At 45.4% G+C, this 25,248-nt stretch overlaps 2 protein-coding genes and 2 non-coding genes across 6 annotated transcripts; 3 read left to right on the forward strand and 1 right to left on the reverse strand.

The window, feature by feature from the left end:
• The first annotated feature begins 106 nt into the window (after positions 1-106).
• Positions 107-11,121, forward strand: TCP1 (t-complex 1). The gene is made up of 12 exons (XM_036110054.2): positions 107-344; positions 1,161-1,246; positions 1,441-1,569; positions 3,422-3,519; positions 3,902-4,012; positions 4,322-4,503; positions 4,897-5,023; positions 8,855-9,030; positions 9,416-9,539; positions 9,842-10,034; positions 10,172-10,335; positions 10,819-11,121. Exons 1-12 carry the CDS (start codon positions 281-283, stop codon positions 11,033-11,035), a joined length of 1,671 nt encoding a protein of 556 aa, XP_035965947.1. The 5' UTR covers positions 107-280; the 3' UTR covers positions 11,036-11,121.
• On the forward strand, positions 3,677-3,816 carry LOC118547019 (small nucleolar RNA SNORA29). The gene has a single exon (XR_004922896.1). It is a non-coding gene; the product is annotated as a small nucleolar RNA SNORA29 (small nucleolar RNA).
• Positions 9,595-9,724, forward strand: LOC118547018 (small nucleolar RNA SNORA20). The gene has a single exon (XR_004922895.1). It is a non-coding gene; the product is annotated as a small nucleolar RNA SNORA20 (small nucleolar RNA).
• ACAT2 (acetyl-CoA acetyltransferase 2) lies at positions 11,029-24,027 on the reverse strand. Of its 3 annotated transcripts, none has more exons than XM_078054503.1 (9): positions 23,867-24,027; positions 23,196-23,330; positions 20,368-20,549; positions 18,741-18,858; positions 14,220-14,363; positions 13,232-13,267; positions 12,479-12,633; positions 11,834-11,944; positions 11,029-11,429 (listed from the first exon to the last, which is right to left on the reverse strand). In XM_078054503.1, exons 1-9 carry the CDS (start codon positions 23,919-23,921, stop codon positions 11,259-11,261), a joined length of 1,107 nt encoding a protein of 368 aa, XP_077910629.1. In that variant the 5' UTR covers positions 23,922-24,027; the 3' UTR covers positions 11,029-11,258. The 3 variants fall into 3 exon arrangements, with proteins under 3 accessions (XP_077910629.1, XP_035965949.1, XP_035965950.1); XM_036110056.2 differs by having other exon boundaries at positions 13,232-13,354; positions 23,867-24,025; XM_036110057.2 differs by lacking the exon at positions 23,196-23,330 and having other exon boundaries at positions 13,232-13,354; positions 23,867-24,025.
• Between the last annotated feature and the right edge of the window lie 1,221 nt (positions 24,028-25,248).

Genomic DNA, 25,248 nt, shown 5'->3' on the forward strand with positions numbered 1-25,248 from the left:
CGCGCCCTTCTTATTCCTTCTCTAATTGGGCGAAAATGCTGAGCCCGCCCCCTCCCGGCTCCTCCCTTCCTGCTCTTCCGCACTTTTCGCTCCCCCCCCCATCCCTTCTTTCCTTCCCGCCCTGCCCCTCGGCCGGGCGGGGGCACCGGTGTTCCCAGCAGTCCCTGCGGCCTCGCTCGGGCCGGTTCCACGCCTTAGCCGCCGCCGCCGCCGGGCCTAGGGACCCAGACGCTGGTTTCCCGCAGTGAGAGTGAAACTCGACGTGTACCCCGCCGCGAAGATGGAGGGGCCTTTGTCCGTGTTCGGAGACCGCAGCACTGGGGAGGCGATCCGCTCCCAGAACGGTAAGGGCGAACAGGCCTGGGCCGGGCCCACGGCGGTGCGCGGCTGCGGGCGCAGCGCCTTCCCTTTCTCTCCCGGGAGAGGGCCTGGGGTCCGCCACTGCGCGGTGGGGCGGCAGCGCCCTCGCCCCGCAGGCGAGGAATGCCGGAGAGCCCCGCACGTTCTGGGGATGTGTCCCGCTGCGTGTGGTTGGCCGCGGGTGCCCAGGCCCTGGAACTAGAAAAGCGCTCCCGGGCCTGGAGAGCCAGCTCCCTGCAGTGACACGTGCCGGTCACGCCTCGAGTCCCCTTTGGTCCGGGTGCCCTGCGCCCCTCGGGTTCCGATTCTGACCAGCATGAGCGTGTATCTCAACCTTTGCGCCTCGTTTTAGGACCATTAGCCAGAAACTGGTCTTAATTGCTCGTTTCTCTGAGGAACGAATGGCCGCAGTCCAGATGACCTGCCCGTTGTACCCCATTGGTTAGACTCTGCAGGGGATGCCGGCGCTCCGTGTCCGGCTGCGATTCTTACCCACCCATCGCTGACAGGCTTTGACGGTGCAGTTGGTTGAGGAAATTTCAGTTGAACGTTAGCCTCCGTGGTACTTAAAGTGGGTTTTTCCTAGCAAACGGTACGAATTACGGCATTTGTTGTTGTTGAACCTCTTGAGAGCGCGTACACGTTGAATGTATGGATGCCTGCCCATCTTATTTTAAGTAATTAAGGATAGATTTGTAGATCTGGGAAATCCGGAGGCTGTTGGGTGTCATTTACTCACTTTAAGCTCGAATGGCTATCATTTGGGGCAGTGGATTTAATTTTTTTTTTCATTTCTACAGTTATGGCTGCGGCTTCCATTGCCAATATTGTAAAAAGCTCTCTTGGTCCAGTTGGCTTGGATAAAATGTTGGTGGATGATATTGGTGTAAGTACACCTGTTTGTTACTTTAAAGGAAAGTAACAGTGCTTAAGCAGTTAGCTATGTGAATTCTCTGTTTTTATCACAGTGCTGGTGTTGGAAGGTGTGGTAAAGGTGATAGTGGATTGGTGTTAATTTAAAGGATGCCCTGTGTTTGCCAGTGATTGTGTTGTCTTTTTTCTTCCCTGCAAATTTCTTAGGATGTAACCATTACTAATGACGGTGCAACCATCCTGAAGTTACTGGAGGTAGAACATCCTGCAGCTAAGGTTCTTTGTGAGCTAGCTGATCTGCAAGACAAAGAAGTGGGAGATGGAACCACCTCAGTGGTAGGTAGTTTGTCACCTGGTAGATGGCTGTAGATCAGTTGTTTTCCTAAAATTGAACTTCCGACAAAGTGAAGCCATAAGGAGGTCATTTGTTTCTGAGTCAGAAATAAGTTATATACTTAAAAGGGAGAAAATTTAAGTTGTTTCTGGCATAATGATTCAGAAACAGAATTTGAAAATCAGTACTTACGGCTAGTTTGTACCGTTTAAAGGAGAGAAACTTAAGAGATAATATAGTTGAGTCATTTTAAATGTGGATTTTCACAAGTTTTATGAGTTTTTCAGCTACAACAATATGTATACATCGCATACAGAGGGTTTTTTTTTTTTTTTAAAGTTCTGTTTCTGTGTTGCCTGAGTGGCTCAGTAAGTTAAGCGTCTGACTCTTAATCTCAGGGTCCTGAGTTCAAGCCCCTTGTTAAAAAAAAAAAGTTTTCTTCTCTCACTACCTGAAACTTAGAAGTTCCTAAAAATCTTCTCTTTATAGCTAGCTAGGGGAAGAATGTTATTGGCTTTAAACCAAAAAAAAAAAAAAGATGTTTTATATTAAATGCTAATGGACAATCTCGAGAGTTCACAATGGGAGTGCAAGAAAGTAAACATGAACAATAACATGATACAAACTTCTCAGGATCATCCAGCAAACCGATGTAGTGTGCTTTGTAGTATAGAAACACTGTTACTTGGTAAGGAGCAAATAATAGTTTGCTCTAAAACAGGCAGTGGTTTGTGGGGAAGATGTTTATATTTCTAGATTAAACTTCGAACCATGAAAAAATGGAATCTACCTCTTCTGAAATAACAAATAGTTTCTAAGTAACTTGTTTACAATATTATTAAAAATAAAGTGATTATAATTTCCCCAGAAGAAGCAGAGTTTTGATTTTTTAATGTCTTTAGAAGAATGGTTTTTTTTATTTTATTTAAATTCAGTTAATTAACACAGAGTGTATTATTAGTTTCAGAAGTAGAGTTCAGTGATTCATCAGTTGCACATAACCCCCAGTGCTCATTACATCACATGCCCTCCTTAATGCCCATCACCCAGTTACCCCATCCCACCCACCACCGTCTCCCCTCCAGCAGCCTTCAGTTTGTTTCCTAAGATTAAGAGTCTCTTATGGTTTGTCTCCCTCTCTTTGTCACCTTATTTTGTTTTAACCTCCCTTCTCCTATGATCCTGTTTTGTGTCTTAAATTCCACATGAGTGAAATCATATGATTGTCTTTCTCTGATTGACTTATTTGGCTTAGCATAATACTCTCTAGTTCTATCCATGCCCTTGCACATGGTAAGATTTTCTTTTATGATGACTAATATTCCATTGTGTGTGTGTGTGTGTGTGTATACACTACATAGAAGAATGGTTTTTAAAATAAACCAAGTAATAGTCTCAAACAATATAGATCATAGGAGTAGTAAAGTCTTCAGTTGGTTCCTGTTGAGCACTTAATCTTTAAAGGTAGTAGATGTGTAGTTCTCTACTATTGTTCTGCAGAACTGGTTTGTAAGCCAGAACAGTTTTCAGCTCCTATCAGCCTTTGGCCATTTGCATATAAAACACTGTAAGGGGCACCTGGGTGGCGCAGTCGGTTCATTGACTCAGGTCTTGATCTCAGGGTTGTGAGATCTAGCCCCATGTCAGCTCCATGCAGCCTGCTTAAGATTCTCTTCTCCTCTCAAAAAAAAACACAACTGTACAGTTATATTTTTTTTTTTTTTTCAGATTCCCAATAAACAGTTATTTACCATCATAAGCATTCTGGTTGAGAAAGCTGATCATTTTAGTGTTGTTTTTACATACGCATTGCACATGTTGTCGGACTAAGAGCGATGAATGTTTTCTCAACAGGTTATTATTGCAGCAGAACTTCTTAAAAATGCAGATGAACTAGTCAAACAGAAAATTCATCCCACATCAGTTATTAGTGGCTATCGACTTGCTTGCAAGTAAGCTTGTTTGCATTCAGAGGAAATTTTACAGTATGTGATGTTATAGTTGTAAACAGTTTGTGGTGTTGAAATGTTAAAGACTAAATTTTATTTTGAAAAAATGCTGTTCTATAGTAATATTTGAAGTAAGAAGTAGGGTAGTGTGGTGTTTTTTTTTCCCATTTGACTACCACATTTTCTCCCAATAATAGATTTTGGTGGCTATGCTTATGGGATAGATTAAAACTGCCATGATCTGAAGAGGGAGGATTTATTTGTGTCCTCCTCCTATATGAAATGGCCAAACAGAAAATTGGTGCCTAACACATTTTGACAGTGATAAAATAAAAAAGCTTGAGTAGTGAATTTATAAATGTGTTCTCCCACACACTTCCAACAGGGAGGCAGTACGATACATCAGTGAAAATCTAATTATTAACACAGATGAACTTGGAAGAGATTGCCTGATCAATGCTGCTAAGACATCGATGTCTTCCAAAATCATTGGAATGTATCCTTGTGATGGTTCAATCAAGTTTAGGCTTTTTTGAAAGCAAGATCTTGGTTAGTTTTTGTGCTGAGTGATAACTGTATTAAAATTATTTGCTCCCTTCCTTGCTTTTCTAGGGGGAGAGATAATAAAGTGTCATAGTAATATGAATTGCAAGCAATGATAAATAGTACTCCAGTATTTTGATGGCATAATTAATGCTTGTTTCTTTGATGAGATTGCTAAAAGAAGTGCCTTTGAATTCCCTTGATTTTTGTGTGCACCCATTGTCCATTCCATGTCTCTTGTTCTCCTTAACTTTTGGCTTAGAAGTGGTGATTTTTTTGCCAATATGGTAGTAGATGCTGTACTTGCAGTTAAATACACAGACGTAAGAGGCCAGCCTCGCTATCCAGTCAATTCCGTTAATGTTCTGAAAGCCCATGGGAGAAGTCAGATGGAGAGTATGCTCATCAATGGCTATGCACTCAACTGTGTGGTGGGATCCCAGGGTAAGGCTTAGGATTTGATACTAAAGGCTAAAATTTGCTTTTTGTGGACTACGTACTATATACGTCCTTTAGGTGAGCTATCCAAGACTAGCACTTAACTGTTCTTTAGGAAAGCCCGGGGGAAAAGGAAATTGTACATCCAGGTTTTCAGTTTCGCTTGTGTAACTTAAGCACATAAAACTTAGGAAAAATGCAAGTTAAACAAAGTACATGGGTAGAGGCCATAAAAATTTGTTTGTAGGGTTAAATGTAATAAAAATGTAAATTTCTGTCTTTAAGGATAGTATAATTTAATATTTCTCACTACTTTTATCATGCTTTAAGAATAGCTGTATTTTTAAAATGTAACATTGTTACAGTTCTTACAAAAGGATTTAATATGTTCAATTATAGGCATGACCAAAAGAATAGTTAATGCAAAAATTGCTTGCCTTGACTTCAGCCTGCAGAAAACAAAAATGAAGCTTGGTGTACAAGTGGTTATTACAGACCCTGAGAAACTGGACCAGATTAGACAGAGGTATGTTGAGAGTTTATTTTTGACCTTTGAAAGAGGTGTTTGTAAATTATACTTCTTTTAGAGCAGGTGACAGTAAAAAAAGTATACTAAAAACAAGGAGTGGGGCACCTGGGTGGCTCAGTCAGTTAAACATCTGACTTGGACTCAGGTCGTGATCTCAGTGCTGAGATGGAGCCCCCTTATGGGCTCTGTGCTCAGCAGGGAGTCTGCCTGTCCCTCTGCCCCCTCCCTGCTGCCCCCTGCCCCCCCCATGCAATCTTTTTTAAAAAAAAATAAAAACAAGGAATGTTACACTTCCTAGGTAACAGCAAGTAATCAACCAGTTGCCAGGTAGCAGAGGATGGTGAAGATGCAACTGGATTATCTTAAGTGTGGGTGTCTTGGAGGACTTGAAAAATTAACTTTTATTTATTTTTTTTAAACTTGGTTATTTTTGGGACTCCTGGGTGGCTCAGTTGGTTGAGTGTCTGCCTTCGGCTCGGGTCGTGATCCCGGGGTCCTGGGATTGAGTCCTGCATCAGGCTCCCTGCTCAGTGAGGAGCCTGCTTCTCCCTCTCCCTCTGCCTGTCGTTTCCCCTGCTTGTGTGCTCGTGCTCTCTCTCTCTCTCTCTCTCTCTCTCTGTGTCAAATAAATTAAAAAAGAAATAAGTAAATAAGCTTTTTTTTTTTTTAAGATTTTTATTTATTTATTTGAGAGGGTGGGGGGATGAGCAGGGGGCGAGGCAGAGGGAGAAGTAGGCTCCCTGCTGAGCAAGGAACCCAATGCGGGACTTGATCCCAGAACCCTGGGATCATGACCTGAGGTGAAGGCACATGTTTAACCGACTGAGCCACGCAGGCATCCCGAAAAATTAATTTTTAACCAAAGTCAAACTTCTGCTGGAAAGTTAGAAAATGGTGGTGACTTGGTGTTTTAAGATAGATTCGGTGATAAAAGTACAATGAAAATTTTGATTCTGTGTGTGATTAACATTAAAAATATATCCAAGAATGTAATTCCTCAGATAAGCAGTATAGCGTTGATTGCATGCTTGCTGTACACCAGGTGCTAGGGGATACTACATGGTTATGGACTGGTTAGCGTGCTAGAGAGCTAGAGTTCAGTCTGCCTGCCTGCTTCCACTTGACCCATATCGTTCACATATTTTTTTAATGGTTAGTTGGTTTGTTAAAAAATAAACAGTAACTGACCCAAACCTACAAGAAATCTTTGCCAAGAGTCAGGCATGCTCTCTCCCTTTAGATCTGCATATGTACTTTTTTTCTTCCCGATAAACTGAAATTGTCCTTTCTTCCACCAAATTCCTCTAGTTTAAGTGTTCTCAAGCTGCATCTTCCGTTACTAGTTCTATTCCTTTCCTTTTCTAAATTCCACTTGCAGCCCCTTTGTAGCTCTCTTAACCAGAAATAAAAGCCTCCTGCTCCCGGTACCCCCTATCCTTCCCCATCTCTTCACAGCTGGATGTCCCAAGTTTTTTATACAAAAACTGTTTTCTCATACTTTATTTCTCATCTTCTCAGTTCTGTTCTGTTCTCCAGTGGAGGACCATTTGCTAAAGTCACTAGTGGTGCCTAGGGTAAAATTCACTAGACACTTTGAATCTTCATTTGACCTTTATCCAGCTGGTTGACTACTCCCTTGGAACACTTGGAGAGGTGGTGAGTGGCTTTGTGATACTGCCCTGTCTGTACTGGTCTGCTCTGCTGTCCCCGGTATCCCGGGGACTCCTTGTCACTCCTAGGACTTCAGATACTGTTAGTGTTGGAGACTTCCAAATCTGTTTGTCTGAGCTCCAGACACCTATGAACACTTATGCATCTCAAAGTCAATGTTTAAAACTGAACTTAGGGTGGTACCCATAAATCTACTTTTGCCGTTTTAGTGCCGTTTTTTGCCCTTGGAGAAAACTAGGAAATATTCTTAACTCCTCTTTGTGTACCTAGTGCCTTTCTGTCTCCTAATCTCTAATCAAATCTCTTGCCAAGGCTGTTGTAGAGGCAGCCAAGCCAAGCTGGTCACCTGGGTTTCACGCTCTTTTTTTTTAATTTTTATTTATTTACTTGACAGACACAGCGAGAGAGGGAACACAAGCAGGGGGAGCGGGAGAGGGAGAAGCAGGCTTCCCACTGAGCAGGGAGCCCGATGTAGGGCTCGATCCCAGGACCCTGGGATCATGACCTGAGCCGAAGGCAGACGCTTAATGACTGAGCCACCCAGGCGCCCCAACCTGGGTTTCACTCTTGTCCCCTCTCCCAGACTGTTTTCCACACAGCAGCCACGTTGACCTCATCACTTCCAAGGGCAGAGCTTTTTGTAGGTTTCCTATTGCTCTGGAATAGATTTTTTTTAATTTCTTACATGTTTTTTTCGCTGTGGTCTGGCCACACCTGGAACTAAGATCCTCCAAACTCTTACCCTGCTGGTCCTTAGTAATGTTCTTCCCTCTGCCTGTGACATACTCTCAGCCTACTGGTTTTGACTGGTTAATTTTTTAACTTATTCTTTAGCTGGTCAGTCTCTCAAAGAAGCTTTTCTTTCTCCTTCAATCTAAATTCTACTCTACCCTGAGTTCTGTACTTGATCTTCCTGGGCCTTAGCATGGTTTTGTGTGTTTGTAGGACTCAGACTGTAAGCTCTAAAGTTAGAGCCTGAAGGATGTGCTTGGCTTCGCAGCTCCTGCCCACAGTGTGGCATCTAGCTCAGTATTCTCAGGGAGGTTAAATTTAGGTTCATCTTGAATTCATTTTACTTTAAAAATTCTTTGAATGGTGGGGCGCCTGGGTGGCTCAGTCGTTAAGCGTCTGTCTTCGGCTCAGGTCATGATCCCAGGGTCCTGGGATCGAGCCCCGCATCGGGCTCCCTGCTCCGCGGGAAGCCTGCTTCTCCCTCTCCCACTCCCCCTGCTTGTGTTCCCTCTCTGGCTTTCTCTCTGTCAAATAAATAAAAACCTTAAAAAAAAAAATTCTTTGAATGGTGAGTGAGATTATTTCAGTGATTGGTATTTTGCCTTCTTCAAATCTGTTTCCCTTCCCCATAGCTTGCTTATGATTTCCGTCCTGTGTCTGCCTGCCTCTTGGCAGGCTCGCGTGAAGAACACAGGGGCTTCAGATGCACCTCTTGAAAACTGAACTCTTTCTCTTTCTCATCCTGCACCATTTTACCCCAGGAACCATTGACTGACCCTCCCCATCACCTCAGCCATAAACTGAGACTTCTGTTCGGACCATCTGTTCTCATCAGACATGGTCTTCGATCTCCATTTACCGCCTCCTTACCTCACTGCTCCATCTTGCCAGTGCAGTCTCCACCCTGACGTCAGGGGATCCTTTTGAAGACAGATTTGATAATACTCTTATTTAAAAATATTAAACTTGCTAACAGTCCACACTCTAGCATCCCTACAAAAGGTTTTCCGTTTTCTGGTCCTACTGGCCATTTCAATGCTGCACCCCTCTTAACTCCAGACTTTCAGGCTTTCGTTGTCTCACCTGGCAGGCTGGAGTCTGGCCTCTCACCATCTCTGCATTCCATTGTAGTAACACTTTTTCAGAGCATGGTTGACAGTGTTTCCCTGCCAGATCCCTAAAGGCAGGGTCACTGTTCCCTTCCTGACCACAGTGTTTGGTTAGGAACCCCCATTGGGGTGGGGGAGACAACTGATTATTTTAAATTATTTGAACTTTTCTGTAAATTGATTTAAATTTTGGTCACAGAAGGGAAAGAATGTTTGATGTAATTTAATGTGCACTTATTTTGTGGAAAGTACTTGATGGAAGATAGAACTAGATTAACAACACAAAAGATAACTTTGGGTTATCACATCTCTGTAGAGAATCTGATATCACCAAGGAGCGGATCCAGAAGATCCTGGCTACTGGTGCCAACGTTATTCTAACCACCGGTGGAATTGACGACATGTGTCTGAAGTATTTTGTGGAGACAGGAGCTATGGCAGTTAGAAGAGTTTTAAAAAAGGACCTCAAACGCATCGCTAAAGCTTCTGGAGGTAGGGCTTCTGTTGGCTCCCAGCTGCGGTGTGTCACGTTACCGTATACACCAGCGTGTCTCTTTATGTTGGGATGTTCTCACTGAGCAGCTTCAAAAATATAAAGTTTTTACTTACTCCCTTAATGCTTTGTGCTGCAGATACATCTTACAGAGCCACTTTTCATGTTACTGGAAAAGTTCTTTAACTGACTGAATTTCTTTACCTCAAAATGACATAGTTCCATGTTAGGATAAAAGGACAGTGGTTTGTCTGATGCCTAACTGCAAACCTTAAATTTGCACCTATACATTGCTTTTATCATAAATGTTTCTGAATTTAAGACAGGATATGAAAACATTCATAGGAAAACCATGTTTACAGATCTTTGTCATCATTTTAATAGCAACTGTTCTGTCAACCCTGGCCAATTTGGAAGGAGAAGAAACTTTTGAAGCTTCGATGCTGGGACAAGCAGAAGAGGTGGTACAGGAGAGAATTTGTGATGATGAGCTGATCTTGGTCAAAAAGTAAGCTGCTTTCTAAATTACAGAGCTGTACAGATTGTATTAGCGAGTAGATCACCTTCCCATTGATTTGCTGCTCTGGTCTTTCAGTGATAGGAGCGGTTATACGCATGGGAGAGAACAATGTTAGGCCGTGGTTAGTGGAGGTGGAGTGCCCATTTCATCTCCTCTGCGCAGCCCGGACACTGCTGCTCTGTCTGAGTGAACTGTGTGAGCGGGATTCGGTTAAGGTGCTTACAGTGAATTTCTGTGTAGATTTATTTTATAAAAGTACTGATGTGAGAATTCTTTGTTTTTTTGAATAGCACTAAGGCTCGTACATCTGCATCAATTATCTTACGTGGGGCAAATGATTTCATGTGTGACGAGATGGAGCGCTCCTTACATGATGCTCTGTGTGTGGTGAAGAGAGTTTTGGAGTCAAAGTCTGTGGTTCCAGGTGGGGGTGCTGTAGAAGCAGCCCTTTCCATATACCTTGAGAACTACGCAACCAGCATGGTAAGAATATCTAATAACGGGGTTTTTTCAAGAAGGGCACGGGACACCATCCCTGGCACTTGGTTGATAAGGCCTTCTCTGAGGCCGGCGCTGCTGCTGCGGGTTTTGTGAAGACAGCTCGTTGTCTTTCTTCTCAGGGGTCTCGGGAACAGCTTGCTATCGCGGAGTTTGCAAGATCTCTTCTTGTTATTCCCAACACACTGGCAGTTAATGCTGCCCAAGACTCCACAGATCTGGTTGCAAAGTTAAGAGCTTTCCATAATGAGGCTCAAGTTAACCCAGAACGCAAAAATCTAAAATGGTAAGCATACAGTTTGTCTCTTTCATGGTCATCCGTGTAGTCTATGTGGTAGTTTAGCTTTGTTTTAAATTCAAGAAAGGTGATAGCTAGTGATTATATTAGCATGGGTGTATTTTAGTTAGCATCTCTGATTTCCAAATCTCTTCCTGCTTCTCTGGGTAGTCCCTGTACCTATACAAGGGTCCCACAGAGGCAGAGGGGGATTGTTTTGGGGTGATCTGAATCTTCTTAAGCAGTCCCTATTTAAGATGTTAAATGATGTTTAGAAACAGTATCTGTACTGTCCTCTAACCTTTCTACAACTCCTTCGGTACTTCTCATTACTTGTCATCAGCTACTGTAGTCTTAGGGGTCTACCATAAGGTCCCAACATTTTCCAAGGTGAACATTTGAGTGGAGTGGCTGGATTTAAAGAGCTGGAATGGGATAGGTCTACATTATATAAGAACCCGTTTATCGTTTGTTTTTTTTTTTTAATTGCAGGATTGGTCTTGATTTGGTTAATGGTAAACCTCGAGACAACAAACAAGCAGGGGTGTTTGAACCAACCATAGTGAAAGTGAAGAGTTTGAAGTTTGCAACAGAAGCTGCAATTACCATTCTTCGAATTGATGATCTCATCAAATTACACCCTGAGAGCAAAGATGACAAGCATGGAGGTTACGAAGATGCCGTTCACTCGGGAGCCCTTGATGACTGATCTGCTTTCTCTTTTATTTATAACAATGTTGGATGCACTTCTCTTGTTCCTCAAGTATTACACATTAAAAAATAACAAGCTGTCAAGCCTTGGGTTCTTATGAAAGATGTTTTCCATCCTCACTTTGGTCCTGTGATTTCACATACTGTAACTTAGTACCTTTTTAGTTTAAAAAGAGATTAGGTTCCAGTTGAGTTTAGGCATGATTAATTGTTAAGCAATTTCATCCTCTTTGAACACACATTGCTATGCCCATCCCACCCCCGATGCACAGGGCAGCAACACCACGGTGTCCACCCTTCCGCTGCATCGTGTGTAACAGGGTAACAAGAATCCGACAGCCAGATGCTCCAAGAGGGTGGCCCAAGGCTATAGCCCCTCCTTGAATGTTGACCTAAGAGGGAAAAGATACATACCATTTATTCTCTGGACATAGGGTAAAAATCCTAATTATATTTTCCCTTTTAATGTTACACCAGTAAACTGTCCTTTCAAATTCCACTTTTATTTTACTGCTTAGGAACTTTATACCCGTGACATCCACCCTACCTTACTAGTTTAGAAGAGTCACAATGCTCTGTTTGTGTCAAAAGTGAGTGGAGTCCAGGGGTTTCACCCTGGGAAGCAATAAAATAACTAATTCCAGCAGGAGCTTCCCAGTGTCCGCCCAGTTAACAAGACGGCCAGTACCTGCCGCACTGTGGAGCTCTGCGTACCTAGGTCTTGCTGTTTACAATCAAATTTGCATTGCAAATGTTCACCTGCCTGCTGTCCTGGGGACTGCCTGCTCAGGCTTACCTTCTCTGGTTTTAATCCCAGTTCTTTAGTTATTGCAACAGAGAGGGCTGCAAATGCTTCGTTGATCTCAAATATGTCCACATCCTCCAGGGACCAACCTGCTTTTGCAACCTAAGGGAAAGATTAATGGAACAGAGATCTAAAAACCCAGGTGGAATCTTTCTTGTAGATACTAGAACAACAGACTGTGATATTAAAGGATCTCAAGGGTTCCCACTTGAACCTAGTGATACCAATTCTAAGACCATGGATAAAACATTCCTCTGGATTCTAAAAAAAAGTTTTGAAGCAGTAACATGTTAAGCGTACGTGAGATTATCTAGGTGATTCATCAGTTCCGCTAAAAAGCGTTATGATCCAAATGTTCTCGGCTGTTGTTTTTGGCAGGGAAGGAGACTATAAAGAGAAAACTACATGAATAAGCTCATTGAAGGCTAATGGGAAGGCTTTCATACAAGAGAAACAAAGCAAATGAAATCTGATAGGAATAAACAAAAGCTCAACCTTGGCATTTTGGAGTGGAGAGGATCTGAGCCAAGGTTTAAGAGGCAGAACTGAAAAGGGAACTACAGGGTGTTGGTCTGGTCCCAAAGAAGTTTGTTCTACCAACAAAGAACAGGTGCTAACATTCAGAATTAAACTCACAGCTTGCTTTATCGCTGGAATTGGTCCTGTCCCCATAATGGAAGGCTCCACACCTACTTGTGACCAGGAAACTATCTGTGCTAACGGTGTGAGCCCTCGATTAGCAGCCTCTGACTTCTTCATAAGAACCACAGCTGCAGCACCATCATTTATTCCTGTAAAATATGAACGTCTTCATTTTTGAAATGCTCATTAATTTGAGTTCTATACCTGTGTCTACTTTCTCTTAACACCTGAAGACCTGCGTTCAATTATTCTTAATACATCTTGGCAAAGTCATGTGCCATAATTCCTATTTTACAGTGTAATTAGAAATGCGAAGTTTGGTAATATGACCTAATTGACCACAACATTCTAACCAAGGGAAGTGGAAAGATTAAAACACTGGGGAAGGGAAGAGTAATAAAAAGAAATGGGAGAAAGAGCCTTGCTCTCACATAAGGCATTGGGAGTTTCTGGTTTTGGAAAAGCATCAAGGTAGGAGATTAAACTTTGTGGTTCCCTAGTTTGCTTTTTCATTTGTATGTCTAGTTAGGATGTCAGGAAGTCAAATCCATTCTTTAATATATAGGTTAAGTCAAAAATAGGGCAATGATAAGTAATGATCAAATACGAGAAACTACATCTTCCCTTCAAGCAACTAAAGGTCTTAGCATAATTTGTACATAAATAATAAATGAAATGAAAAAGGCATTAATTTGGTAGACCTAGCAGAAGATGGTATTCCCCCAACTGCCCTTTGGGAAATCTAACCTGAAGCATTAGCTGGAGTGACTGTCCCTGTTCCATCTGTAAGAAAGTAAGGCTTTAACTTAGATACGGCTTCTATGTTGGTCCCATGGCGAGGAAATTCATCTGCTTTCACTTCAGTAAGACCTGAGCAAAGGAAGATGAATTAACCAAAATTAGTACAGAGATGGCAGTGAACGTATTAGGAATGGTGGAGTTCTCGGACATGATGCGTGAGGCTTCAGATTTGGAAAGGTTTATTAAAAAATTTATTAAAAAATACTTTCATTCCAACAGGAAAGCACACATAAAAAAGTTGCATGTTCAAACATTTCATAAGCACTGTCCTCATGAGATACTTTGATAAGTGTTTTCCACATCCACAGCCCCTTCTGAGGAAGGCAGTTCTTTGTGCAAAAGGTGGCTAAGGTGTGGGGCGTAGGACTTGCTGGTTACAACCGACGTGATCAGGGAACGTCAAAGGCACTCTCCTAAGGGTTGGACATAAGCGATGGCACTTACGGGCAACCGAACAGTTTTCAATAACAGCTCTTTGACCGGAGCATTCCATATTAGATAACAGCAAAGGACCCCAAAACATGCACCCTCATGAAATATGAAATGTATACAGATACATACAGGAAGTAATGGATGTTCTGAGGAGATTGAGCCTGGAGGGGCAGAACGTCACTGTTGCCTCCTAACGACCATGAGCCAATGATCCAGTTTCTCACACAAAACCTGCTCCATCTACAGAACGGTGTGCACACTCTGGGACCAGGGGTGCTCGGTGCTGACACAGTGTCCCATGTTCTTTACCCTCCAGCACCCCATAAACAAGACCCCCACCCTGCCATTTTCAGGCGCATCCAAGATCAATCTTTTCTTTGCAACCCGAAAGACATAACTAAGACACGATGTATAGACATTCCTGTGTATTATTTTTTGGAGTATTACTCTTACCTATAAATAGGCACGCCAATGTTCAAACCATTACAATCTATATACTCACCTTTTCTAGAAGATACAAAAACTGGTATAATCTCTTTGTCAAAATAGCCAGCTTTCTGTGCACTTTCTGTCCTGTTCTGGGACAGAACTGCAAACTTGTCCTGATCTTCTCTGCTCACTTGCCATTTTTTGGCTACATTTTCAGCTGTGAAAGAAAATAATAGTAATAAAGCAAAAGACAAACATTTTCAGGAACTGGCTTTTAGTAGCTCAGGTTTTTCACCTGAAACCGAGCACTGCACCCGCCCCCCGCACCTACAAGCAGGCCCGCCGACAGGCTGAGACAGTGCTCTGCAGCCGTCTGGCCTCCCACGGGCGATGAATTCAGGGAGGCTGCAGCGACTCTTAAGAAGCCATTTTTTTCTTTGCTTCCTTCCTTCTCTTTTCCTTTCTATTTAACACTCGACTTTCAGAAATGTCCTTCATGCAGATTCACCAACTGTTTATATTTTTGCCCCATTTACTTCATCATTCTCTCTCTGAACCATCTGAGAAAAAGTTATAATCATGCCTCTTTATCCCTAAATTTTAATTTTGTTGTATATTTCCCCCAAATGGCCATTTTCTTACATAAGCACAGCTCTCAAAATCAGGAAATTTAACACTGACACAGGCCTATTATCTAATTCTTGGTCCATATTCCAGTTTCACCTTGTGTCCCAGGGATGTCCTTTGTGGCTAATTTGTATGTTCAGTCCAGGATCACGCCTTGCACTTCACTGTCAATCTCTTTAGTGTCTTTTTATTGGAACAGTTCCTCACACTATCTTTGTGTTTCTTCACCTTGATATTTTTGAGGAGCAGGGGCCAATTCTTCTATCAAATGTCTCCAATTTAGGTTTCAGATCTCCTCAAGATTAGATTAAGATTTTGCAGAAAAGCAGGTATCCCACTGACATGACCTTCTCAGTGAATCTTATCAGGATACTTGTGATATTAGTTTATCTCAGGTGGTGTGAGCTTTTTTTTTTTTTTTTTTTTAAAGATTTTTAATTTATTTATCTGAGAGAGAGAATGGGAGACAGCATGAGAGGGGGAGGATCAGAGGGAGAAGCAGACTCCCCGCTGAGCAGGGAGCCCGATGCGGGACTCGATCCCGGGACTCCAGGATCATGACCTGAGCCGAAGGCAGTTGCTTAACCAACTGAGCCACCCAGGCGCCCCTCAGGTGGTGTGAGCTTTGATCACTTGGTTAAAGTGTCTCTACACTGTAAAGTTACTATTGTTCCATTTATGATTTTTTAAAAATTTTTATTTATTTGAGAGAGCAAGCGAGAGAGAGAGAGAGCACAAACAGGGGGAGGGGCAGAGGGAAAGGGAGAAGCAGACTCCCCGCTGAGCAGGGAGCCAGATGTGGGGCTCGATCCCAGGACCCTCATGACCTGAGCCAAAGACAGATGCTTAACTGACTGAGCCACTCAGGTGTCCCTCCATTTATAATTAATCAGGAAGTTATGGGAAGTTATTTTGACATTATGAAGAAATGTCTTCTTCCCCATCCAATTTCACCCACTACTTTTCACATTCCTGATTTTCTTATTGCATCCTGGACATTACACAGTTGCTATACTGTTGAACATCTGGATTTTATTATCTTTAGCAAGTATACTGAGTTTCATTCCCATTAACATACTGGCGGATCATCTGGATCCTTTTGAAGCTTATTTTTTTAAGCTTATTAGTTTGTGTCTAGAGTAGTCCTTACTCTGGGGCTAGAGGGACCCTGCCCCTAAACTGTGGTCTTTCTGAGATGTCAATGGAGTGTCCAGTGGGTTCAGTAAAGTTTCTACTCTGCATGGTCAGAACTCCTATGTCTCCAAGTAATCAATTCACAACTCCCTAGCAGCTGTTTCTACTGGACCTGGTAGGGTGTTGTCCTACACATGCATAGCTGAGTATTTGACCCAAGAGATGAGGGAACCCTTATGGAGATTTCTGGAGCTCCTTTCCTAGCTTCCTTCTCTCCAGTACTCTGCCCCTCAAACTCCAGGAATCTCAGCAGCTCCAAACTCTGACCTCGGCCTCCCCAGTTCAATGGCCACCATCCCCCCAGGTAGAAAGTCAGTGACAGTGGAGTTTTCCCTTCTTTCAAGAATCTCGGGGCGCCTGGGTAGCTTAGTCGGTTAAGCATCCGACTCTTGATCTCAGCTCAGGTATCAATGTCAGAGTCATGAGTTTAAGACCCACGCTGGGCTCCATGCTGGGTGTGGAGCCTACTTTAAAAAAAAAAAAAAAAAGAATCTCAGTCTTGCAACTGACTGCATTTGAGGTAGAGGTGGGGTTGGTGTGGGCGAGTCCCCCACTCTCGTCCAGGGGAGCCCTAGAGCAGCCCCCTGGGGAGGGGACCCCAGAAGAAGGGCAACAAATTGCTCTGGGTGGGGGAAAGCGAGGTGCTCTGCTAACCCGCCCCTCCCTCATCACGGGATTCTGTGGGGCAGAAAGAGGGAACCCGAGGCCCCAGTGCCCTGACAGGAATCTTCAAACAGCCCTCCCAACTATTTCGGATGCTGCCCAAACCTGGGGTCTATTACTTCCCCTGGGCCAAGGTCCGGACATGGGCACACTGAGAACATTCAGCAGGCTGTGGCTCTGTGACATGACTCAATCCCGAAGGACCCTGGGGCTCAGCATGGATCTGACAGCACAGGATCCTGGTCTGCACCAAGTTGGTGGAGCCGTTCCAAGCCCAGTTAGACTCCCAGTACCTTGTCCTTGGGGAGCTCGAACACCAGAAATGGAGGAACACGTTCCTCTATATAAATCTAGGAGGAAGGGTTTCCCAAGGCTGACAGGAGGAAAGAGCGGATAGGCATCAGACGGAGGCTCCGTGGGGAAGGCCTGACTGTGTGGAAGGCATGCACCTACCCTGCTAGAACAAGCCCTCCCGGAGCAGAGGTACCAGCAAGAGAGTGGGAGCAGTTCCCGGCAACCGTCCCCCACAACCCGCTCCTGAGGCCATGCCCACTGGAGATGCCTGCGCCACTGTGGAGAACACGCAGGACCTTCCCCGGACTGACAACCTTTGTCTGGAACCAGAGACAAGGGGAGTGGGGGGTGGCTGCTAATTTGGATTGTTCCAGACACCCCCTGCCAGGAGCCTGCAAGAGGCCGAGCTGTGGGGTGCTGGGGGCTGAGCCTCGAGTGGGAATGTGGAGGGTTCTGGAAGGTCCTCACAAATAAGGGCCCCAGCAGCGTGTAAAAAAAAAAAAAAGAATCTCAGTCTTATATGATTGTTGGTCGATATTTGAAAACAGTAGCTTGATATATTTTGACCATTTTTATATTTGTCTATATTAGGGAGTCTAGTCTTTACTAATTACTACATCATGGCCTGAGTCTTTTTTTTTAACGCAACAGAAATTTATTTTCTCATCTCCGATCAAGGTGTGAGCAGGTCTGTTTTCTCCTGAGGCCTCGCTCCCAGCCGCCTTCTTGCCAAGTCCGCACACGGTCTTTCTCCCGGGCTCACATCTCCCGTATTTCGTCCTCTTCTTACAAGGACGCAGTTAGACGGCATTTGGGGCCACGGTAAAGGTCTCGTTTTAACTTAATTACTCCTTAAAAGGCCCTGACTCCAAATACAGTCACGTTCTGAGGTCCTGCGGTTTGGGCTTCAACATAGGACTTTTGGAAGGTCGTAATTCAGCCCGTAACACCTCAGAAAGGGCTTGGGAGCTGGATTTTCAGGGACAGCCTCTGGTGACGTTGAGACAGTCGGCTGTCGTATCACACTTCGAGAACCCCTGGCCCGGCCTCGACGACCAGGAAGACCCCGGCGCGGCGCACACAGAGGCTGCCGGGGTGTGGCCACACTCCCTAGCCATCCCCGCTGCCGCTCTAGCTCACGGGGGCCAAGACGCCTTAGCTCCTCACTGCTCCTCTGCCTTGACACACACTGTCCCCTCTGCTTAGACTCTTGCTCTTTCCCCCACTTCCTCATCTGACTTCCGTCTGACTTCTACTTCTCCTAGACCCAGAGCCCCTGCCACCTACATTTAAGGGTGTGTAACCTCTCAGGGCTTGTTTCTTCAACTAACTCTACAATGAAATGTCCCTTCTGTTCTTGAGTTTTACGTTCCAAAAGTGGGAAAAACAGGAGCTCGTTGGATTTTCTGGCTGCTCCGCTGGTTCACCTGGGCCACAGGCAACTAAGGCAGGCCGGGTGGCACAGCACGAAGGCAGCGTGAGGCACGAGAAGTACCCGGTCATCTCTGATAACCGCCTTGGCCACACAACCGCGCTTCGTGGGCCCTCGTTTCTTCCCACAGTAAATGGGAGATTGCTCAGAGCTCGGGAGCCCCGCCCACCTCTAACCTGCAAAGGTCAAGGAGTCACAGCGGGGGGGACATGCTATTTCCTCAGTTGGGCTCAGCAAAGCAGAAGGAGCCCTGCCATCTGTGATGCAGAATGATCAGGACATGGTCCCTGCCCTTCAAGAGCAGAGCACCTGCAAAGCTGACGATTATAGGATCTCTTGTAAACCTTTCCGCCCTTGGTCTGTTTTCGGCTGTGTCTGCCTTACCTGTAATGCCCATGTGGTAGCTGTGGAATGCGTCAGTAAGCCCGTCACAGAGTATGCTGTCGGCCAGTGGCATTTCCCCAATCTTGACTCCTGCCCTCAAATGAATCAAGTGAGGAGCCTGGAAACAAGAAATACAAATGGATTTAGGATTGTTTGACACTAGTCCTCTCCTCAGGATCCCACTCAAAACTATCCAGTGGTTCCTCAGTCTTCACCTAGACCCCCCTCTGTGACCCACAATTCTGGCCCACCCTCTTCCCCACCCAGGGTCTGGGGCCTGAAGACCCTTGGAATCAGAAGACTACTCTATCCTGCCTACTCCTGAGAAGCTGTTACTCTCCTACCTACCTATTTCCATTTACCACCAAATCTCTCCATTCTGTGTCCTATTTCCTTAAGGACCTCATTTATTCTTTCCAGAGAGGCAACAAGTTATCTGTTAAATGAGGAGCTCATCTAAAAGCATAAATGATGCTAACCGTGTGTCACTTATTTTGATAAAAGACATAATGCCTATAATGAGAATAATCAGGTTGCCTAATTAACTAATGGGAAGGGATTTCTGGGTGGGGATCTTCTTCACTCCTACCAATTCAACAGCAGCTATAATAGGATGGAAACATTTGGGAGTCAGAAGATCTCTGTTTGAATTCTGGCTCTGGGCCTCAGTTTCCTGATCTGTAAATTGGGAATGATACCACCTACCCTCTGAGGCTGCTGTGACGGTTACGTATAAAAGCACCTTGTGAAGTACCACACAGACACTGTTCCTTCAGTCACTCGGATCCTGTTCAGTACCTTCAACTTACCTCCTCCTGGGCCTCAGCAATTGCTGAGCAGAATCGGCCTCTGTCTAGGGGATCCCCAGGTCAGACCCCGAACTGCCTGTAGGAAGCAGGGGATATACTTTTTCCTTTTCACTGCCATGCCAATTTGAGGGCTGGACCTTGGTGAAACAAATCCCGCCTGGTCCTCTTTTCCACATTCTATGCTTCCAAAAGGTCAACTAAATTGGGTCCCTGGGGTCCTCCTTGTCAAGTGCAGGACAGTAAGTGAAAACATCTGCTTTTGACTTTTCCCCACAATGAGAAAAAAATTTGAGATGAAGGATACCAACTGACTAATGTTATAGGTTTAATTCAGAAAATATTTTATGCTTTGGTAACATTTTAGAAAAAAGTATATTCTGTTCCAATCACACTGGCTGATGGGCTTTTTCTACAACCTGGATCTCCCATGCAACTTGGAAGACTAATTAACAACCAGGTAGAGGGACACCTGGGTGGCTCAGTCGGTTAAGTGTCTGCCTTGGGCTCAGGTCACAATCCCAGAATCCTGGGATCAAGCCCCATGTCAGGCTCCCTGCTCAGTGGGGAGCCTACTTCTCCCTCTTCTTTTGTCCCTCCCCTCCCCCCCAGCTCATGCTCTCACTCTCTCTCAAATAAATAAATAAAATCTTTTAAAAAATAAAAATAAAACCATCCGGATAGGGATTCAAAGTTGAATCCATTTTTTCAGGGTTTACTGTTTGGTTTCAGCTCTTCTATGGGTCAGTTTACTCCGCTATGGCACGGACATGAGTTTATTAGTGAGAGACGAGTGACAGCCATCTCTCCAGAGGCCTTACCTTGCTCATACTTTCCATGCCTCCTGCAACCACAATGCTGGAGTCTCCTATCCCTACTGACTGGGCTGCAAGGCACACGGCTTTTAGGCCTGACCCACAGACCATTTGGCAGCTCCATGCTGGAACCGAGTAAGGGATTCCTGCACCCACACTGGCTTGTCGAACAGGATTCTGCCCACAACCTGGCAGAGGGAACACAGAGACCTCACAGCAATCAAAGAGAAGGGCAAAATATTTAGATCAAAGTGCACAGATATCAGATTAACAACTGGGCTCCTGTCACTTCCCAGCCAAGCTGAACCAAGCCACACTCCCAACCAGACAGAAAAAGGCCCATGTCCACTCTATACTTGCCAGTCTAGCCCCTGAATATGGATTATCCTTTGCTTGTGGACATAAGCTTTCTTTTCCACAAGGAAGTTATTAATATCATAAGAAGGAAATGTTCTTCTGGTGATCTTTTGACAGAGCTTGAATAAGCACACTCTCTTCTAAACACAGGGCAGAACTTGGGCATTATTCATGTTTCTAACTAGGGCTATGAGCTTCCATGATCATGGCTTAAGACATCTAGCATGGTAAGAGGGTTAAAGAGGAAAACTTCTTCCCTTCCTTGATATTCATCACACATGGTTAACTGGTTATGTAACAAGACATGTACAAAATCAGAACTGACAAATACCTTTCTATAATTCAACTGTGGGGACTTCCTTCAGGGAATGGGAAGAAATGCATTACACATATAATCGTAGCAGGGAAGGGAATGGAGTGGAAAGTTTCAAATATTCTCAGTACCCACTGTCTATTATCAAAGGATCGATATTTATACAGTGGTCACTCTGCTGCCAATTTAAGATACACCCACACCTAGTACCTTTCCTCAGTGAGTTTGTTAGCAAAAACCAGCACATGGGTCACAGACAAAAATTGAGAGATTATATTCATCACAATGTTCTTTATCTGGGATTAGACTGGTAGCCCTGAGACTGAGATTGAAAACAGATACAGGAGAAATTATTAAAAAGAATGAGGAGCGCCTGAGTGGCTCAGTTGGTTAGGCAGCTGGTTCTTGATTCTGGCTCAGGTCATGATCTCAGGGCCCTGGGACTGAACCTCAGGGTGAGCTCCAAGCTCAGCAAGCAGTCTGATTGAAGATTCTCTCTCTCCCTCAGCCCCTCCCCGTGCTCATGCACACACTCTCTCTAATAAATAAATCTTAAAAAAAAAAAAAAAAAGGAATCAAAATACCTCTGAATTAAACTCATAGCATGCTAGTTAATAAAAAAAGACATTATTTAAGGCTCCTGCTTTTGAAGCTACAATTAATTACATATGCATTTAAGTAAATAACTCCTTCATAAAAATATTATGTGTCTATTCATAACCCCCATCTTCAAGGTAAGAAATGAGTGTTACACATAATTAACTAATAGCCTGGCATTTAGCAGAGTATGAGTTCCATGAGAATGAGGATTTCTATCTGATATGAACACTGCTTATCCCTAGTGGAAAGAATAGTGCCTGGAGCACAGCAGGTGCCCAGGTAATATTTTTACAGGATTGTGGAGGGCACCTAGGCTTAAGGAGCCGGACAGATGAGGGTTCAAATACTAGCTGCACTTCAAACTGTGCCCCTGAAAATCTCATTTAATCATTTGCAGAACAGATAATACGATTCAACGGACTTACGGAGAGGATTCAATAAAGCAATGAAAGCACTAAGCAGAGTCTTTAAAGGCCCAGCATTCAGCAGGTCCTCAATGAACATAGCTATTATTTGTATTATAATTATGTGGAGATACTAGAGAGAACAGACGTGGAAGAGATAACAGAGAACCCAGCATGACGGGCCCTATGGCAACTAAGTCTGAATCGTGGGTCTGGGAAAGAAGGAGGATGTGGGCTGAAGGCAGCCAGTCTGAGAATATTACATATTTTAAAGCCCTTGAGAGTCATGACAAAGTGGTAGGCTCCAACTTTATGGCCCCTAAGGACAATTTGAGAAAGGATAATCAGGAATTGGAACTACAAAACTATAAAGTGAATATAACAAAAAATGGGCCAGGTCTCAGGTAGGGTAAGGACAAAAGTTGGTTGTAAGTGAGCATTACCAATTACCACTAGGAACAATTAGAATTTATGCTACGGAGTGAGCATGAATCTCGTTGTTTGTTTGTTGTTGTTTTTTTAAGATTTTATTTATTTATTTGACAGAGACACCGAGAGAGGGAACACAAGCAGGGGGAGTGCCCCTCATGAATCTAGTTATTAATAACTAGAAATTGTCAGTGGTCACCGGTCTGTAAACTCAGTGGGAACCAGAAGTGAGACTGGAGCACTCTTGGTGACTCACCTGTCCCCGCCCAGGGAGTGACAGCCCTGTGAGGAGCAGGAGGTGAGCCTTATGGGGCAAGGACCTCACCTGTGTTGTTGGAGCCCCGTCCCCAGCACCTAGCACAGTGCAGGGCACAAAGGAGGAATTCGCACACTTCTGTTAGATGTGTGACACTTCGGGGGCATATGGAGGGCCGTGTATACTCTCTGATGGGTGAGGCTGGGCCTGGTTCTAAAGGATGAAAAAGGCAGTGGAGGACGGTGGTCTAGTCCAGGTTCATCAGAAAACGCCTAGGAAAGTCGCACGGTGTTAAGAGGGACAGTAGCTAGTGACGGGGCCGGGCAGGGGGCAGCAGGAAGAATCCCAACAGCGGGCACTCCGCGAGCAGACCTCCGGAGTTAAGAACGTAAGTTTCGGGAGCGGGAGGTGTGAGGGGGTGTCGATGGGCTGCTTCCAGTGAACCTGACCTCCGCCGGGATCTCTGAGGAATTACCTGCTGCCAAAACGTGTCCAAATATGACCTCCGACACCTCTTCGGGGGCCACGGCGGCTCTCTTCAGGACTTCTTTGATGACGGTCGCGCCCAGGTCATGGGCAGGGACGGTGGCTAAGGCACCATTGAAGGAGCCTAGGGAAGAAGGGAAAGCTCGGGCGATGAGGAGGGCGCCCAGCGCGGCTCGAGCGGGCACGGAGCGGACCCGCGGGAAACCCACGCATCCATTTCCCAGGCGCCAGCAGATGCGCTCGGCCCACGCTTCCCTAACAAAAGGGGTCCACAGTCCCGCGCGCCCAAGGGCTGTGAAATCTCTACAGCGCTAAGCACCGGAAGGCAATTCTCAGGAATCCTCCATTCACCAGCGCGGCCCCGCTCAGACCACCCAGCGACCCCGCCCCTGCGGCCACGGGCTGACATGGTTCCTCCAGGAGCCGGCCAACCAGAGGACTCGAAAGAGAGCGCCTACCTTCGCCAGCCAATGGGAAGGCAGGGCGGCACGGTGGTTCTACCCGGGGATCCAATCAGAGCACGCGAAGCGGAGTAGGCCTCAGCGGGCGAGGATGGGGTGGGGCTGCCGGCCGGCAGGCCCGAGAAGGCGCGGGGTGCCGGTTCCGGGGCATCCCAGGGGTTCCGGGGTCCCCGCGGCTGAACCGCCGCCGGCCACTTACCTATGGCGGTCCGAGCCGCAGAGACGATGACCACGGGATCAGAGCCTGCACTCATCCTGCCGCACGACCACTTCTCGAGCTGCTGCCGGCCTGGCGCTGCGGGCGAGTGAGGCAAAAGCTCGCTCGGCCGCTGACAGGCCGCGCCGGGGGGCGGAGCCGCAGGCCGCCCCGCCTCCGCCTCCGCGGGCGTCAGTGCGCAGGCACGACGGCGGGGCGCCTGGCGGTGAGGTTGGCCGTGAGGGGGCCTAGGCGGTGGGCGGGCCCGCGAGACCCCGGGCCCAGGCCGAGACACACCCCACCCTCACCTCAGGCCCTTATCCGAACACCCCGGTGTTGTAGTTTGTCTTGACGTTTTTGTTTTGGGGGGCGAGGGTAGGTTTTTTGAACTTAGTGTTCTTCGAGCCAGTGAGCACCACCCAGCGGTGACAGTAGTACCCCACGTTCAGCCCAGGACTCGGATCCCAGTGGTGGGAATGTGGGCGCGAATCCTGCCAGCTGCAAGCCTGCGGGCGGTTCTTTTGTGTGCTTCTGCTCTGGTGGCTTCGAAAGCTCCTCTCCGTTTTGCCTGGGCGCCAGTATCATCCATTCATTAGAGGTTAACTTGGTTCTCCTCTGGGCAAACCCTTTTCCGTGCCTTCCTGTGGGGTTGGCACCATTTGCCTTATAATTATGCTGGCAGATCAGCTCCAGCGCTGATGTGTGAGGAGGTCGGGGTGTCTTAATCCCACAGACCAAAACATTTCCTCCAATAACAGTAACCCACTCTTCAGCCTCAGGTTTGGGTGTTTTCTCTTGGACACACCCCACAGTGTGGTCTAGTCTTCCAGAGAGAGCTCTTGCTTTGTCTTCTCTCCAGCCCTCAGGGCAGTGTTGGACCCACAGTAGGGGCTTAATGCATTAATAAATATTAGTGAATTTTCATGATATTATCCAAACGCTTTAACAATCCCCAAGGGCTGCATAAGACCCCATATAGAGGTTAGAGTCAGCCACAGATATGGAAACTCAAATACTTGAATTGGGGTGGCTCCGTTGGCAGAGCATGCAACTCAATCTCGGGGTTATCAGTTCTCTACCCCACACTGAGGGTAGAGATTACTTAAAAATAAAATCTTTATGGGTGCTTGGATGGTTCAGTTGGTTAAGCATCTGACTCTTGGTTTCTGCACGGGTCATTATCTCAGGGTTATGAGATTAAGCCCCGAGTTGGGCTCTGCAAGAGTGCAGCCATCTGCTTGAAATTCTCTCTCCCTCTGCCCCTCCCCCTGCTCATGTGCACCCATGCACTCTCTCAAATAAAATCTTAGAAAAAATTTAAAACTCTTAAAAATTTTTTGAATAATTAACATTGAACAATCATCGATTGTCAATACTGGCAAGGT

This window comes from Halichoerus grypus, chromosome 9 (genome assembly GCF_964656455.1).
Source record: "Halichoerus grypus chromosome 9, mHalGry1.hap1.1, whole genome shotgun sequence".
Classification (NCBI taxonomy): domain Eukaryota; kingdom Metazoa; phylum Chordata; class Mammalia; order Carnivora; family Phocidae; genus Halichoerus; species Halichoerus grypus.

Excerpts from the sequence above, each read along its gene's own strand:
- ACAT2 (XM_036110056.2), bottom strand. The coding sequence starts at position 23,921 with ATGAGTGCAGGCTCTGATCCCGTGGTCATCGTCTCTGCGGCTCGGACC. Across the intron at positions 12,634-13,231 it reads CACTCCAGCTAATGCTTCAG|GAATAAATGATGGTGCTGCA; the intron begins GTTAGATTTCCC and ends CATATTTTACAG. Across the intron at positions 11,430-11,833 it reads TGGGATTAAAACCAGAGAAG|GTCAACATTCAAGGAGGGGC; the intron begins GTAAGCCTGAGC and ends TTTCCCTCTTAG.
- TCP1 (XM_036110054.2), top strand. The coding sequence starts at position 281 with ATGGAGGGGCCTTTGTCCGTGTTCGGAGACCGCAGCACTGGGGAGGCG. Across the intron at positions 4,013-4,321 it reads TCTTCCAAAATCATTGGAAT|AAGTGGTGATTTTTTTGCCA; the intron begins GTATCCTTGTGA and ends CTTTTGGCTTAG. Across the intron at positions 10,035-10,171 it reads AGAACTACGCAACCAGCATG|GGGTCTCGGGAACAGCTTGC; the intron begins GTAAGAATATCT and ends CTTTCTTCTCAG.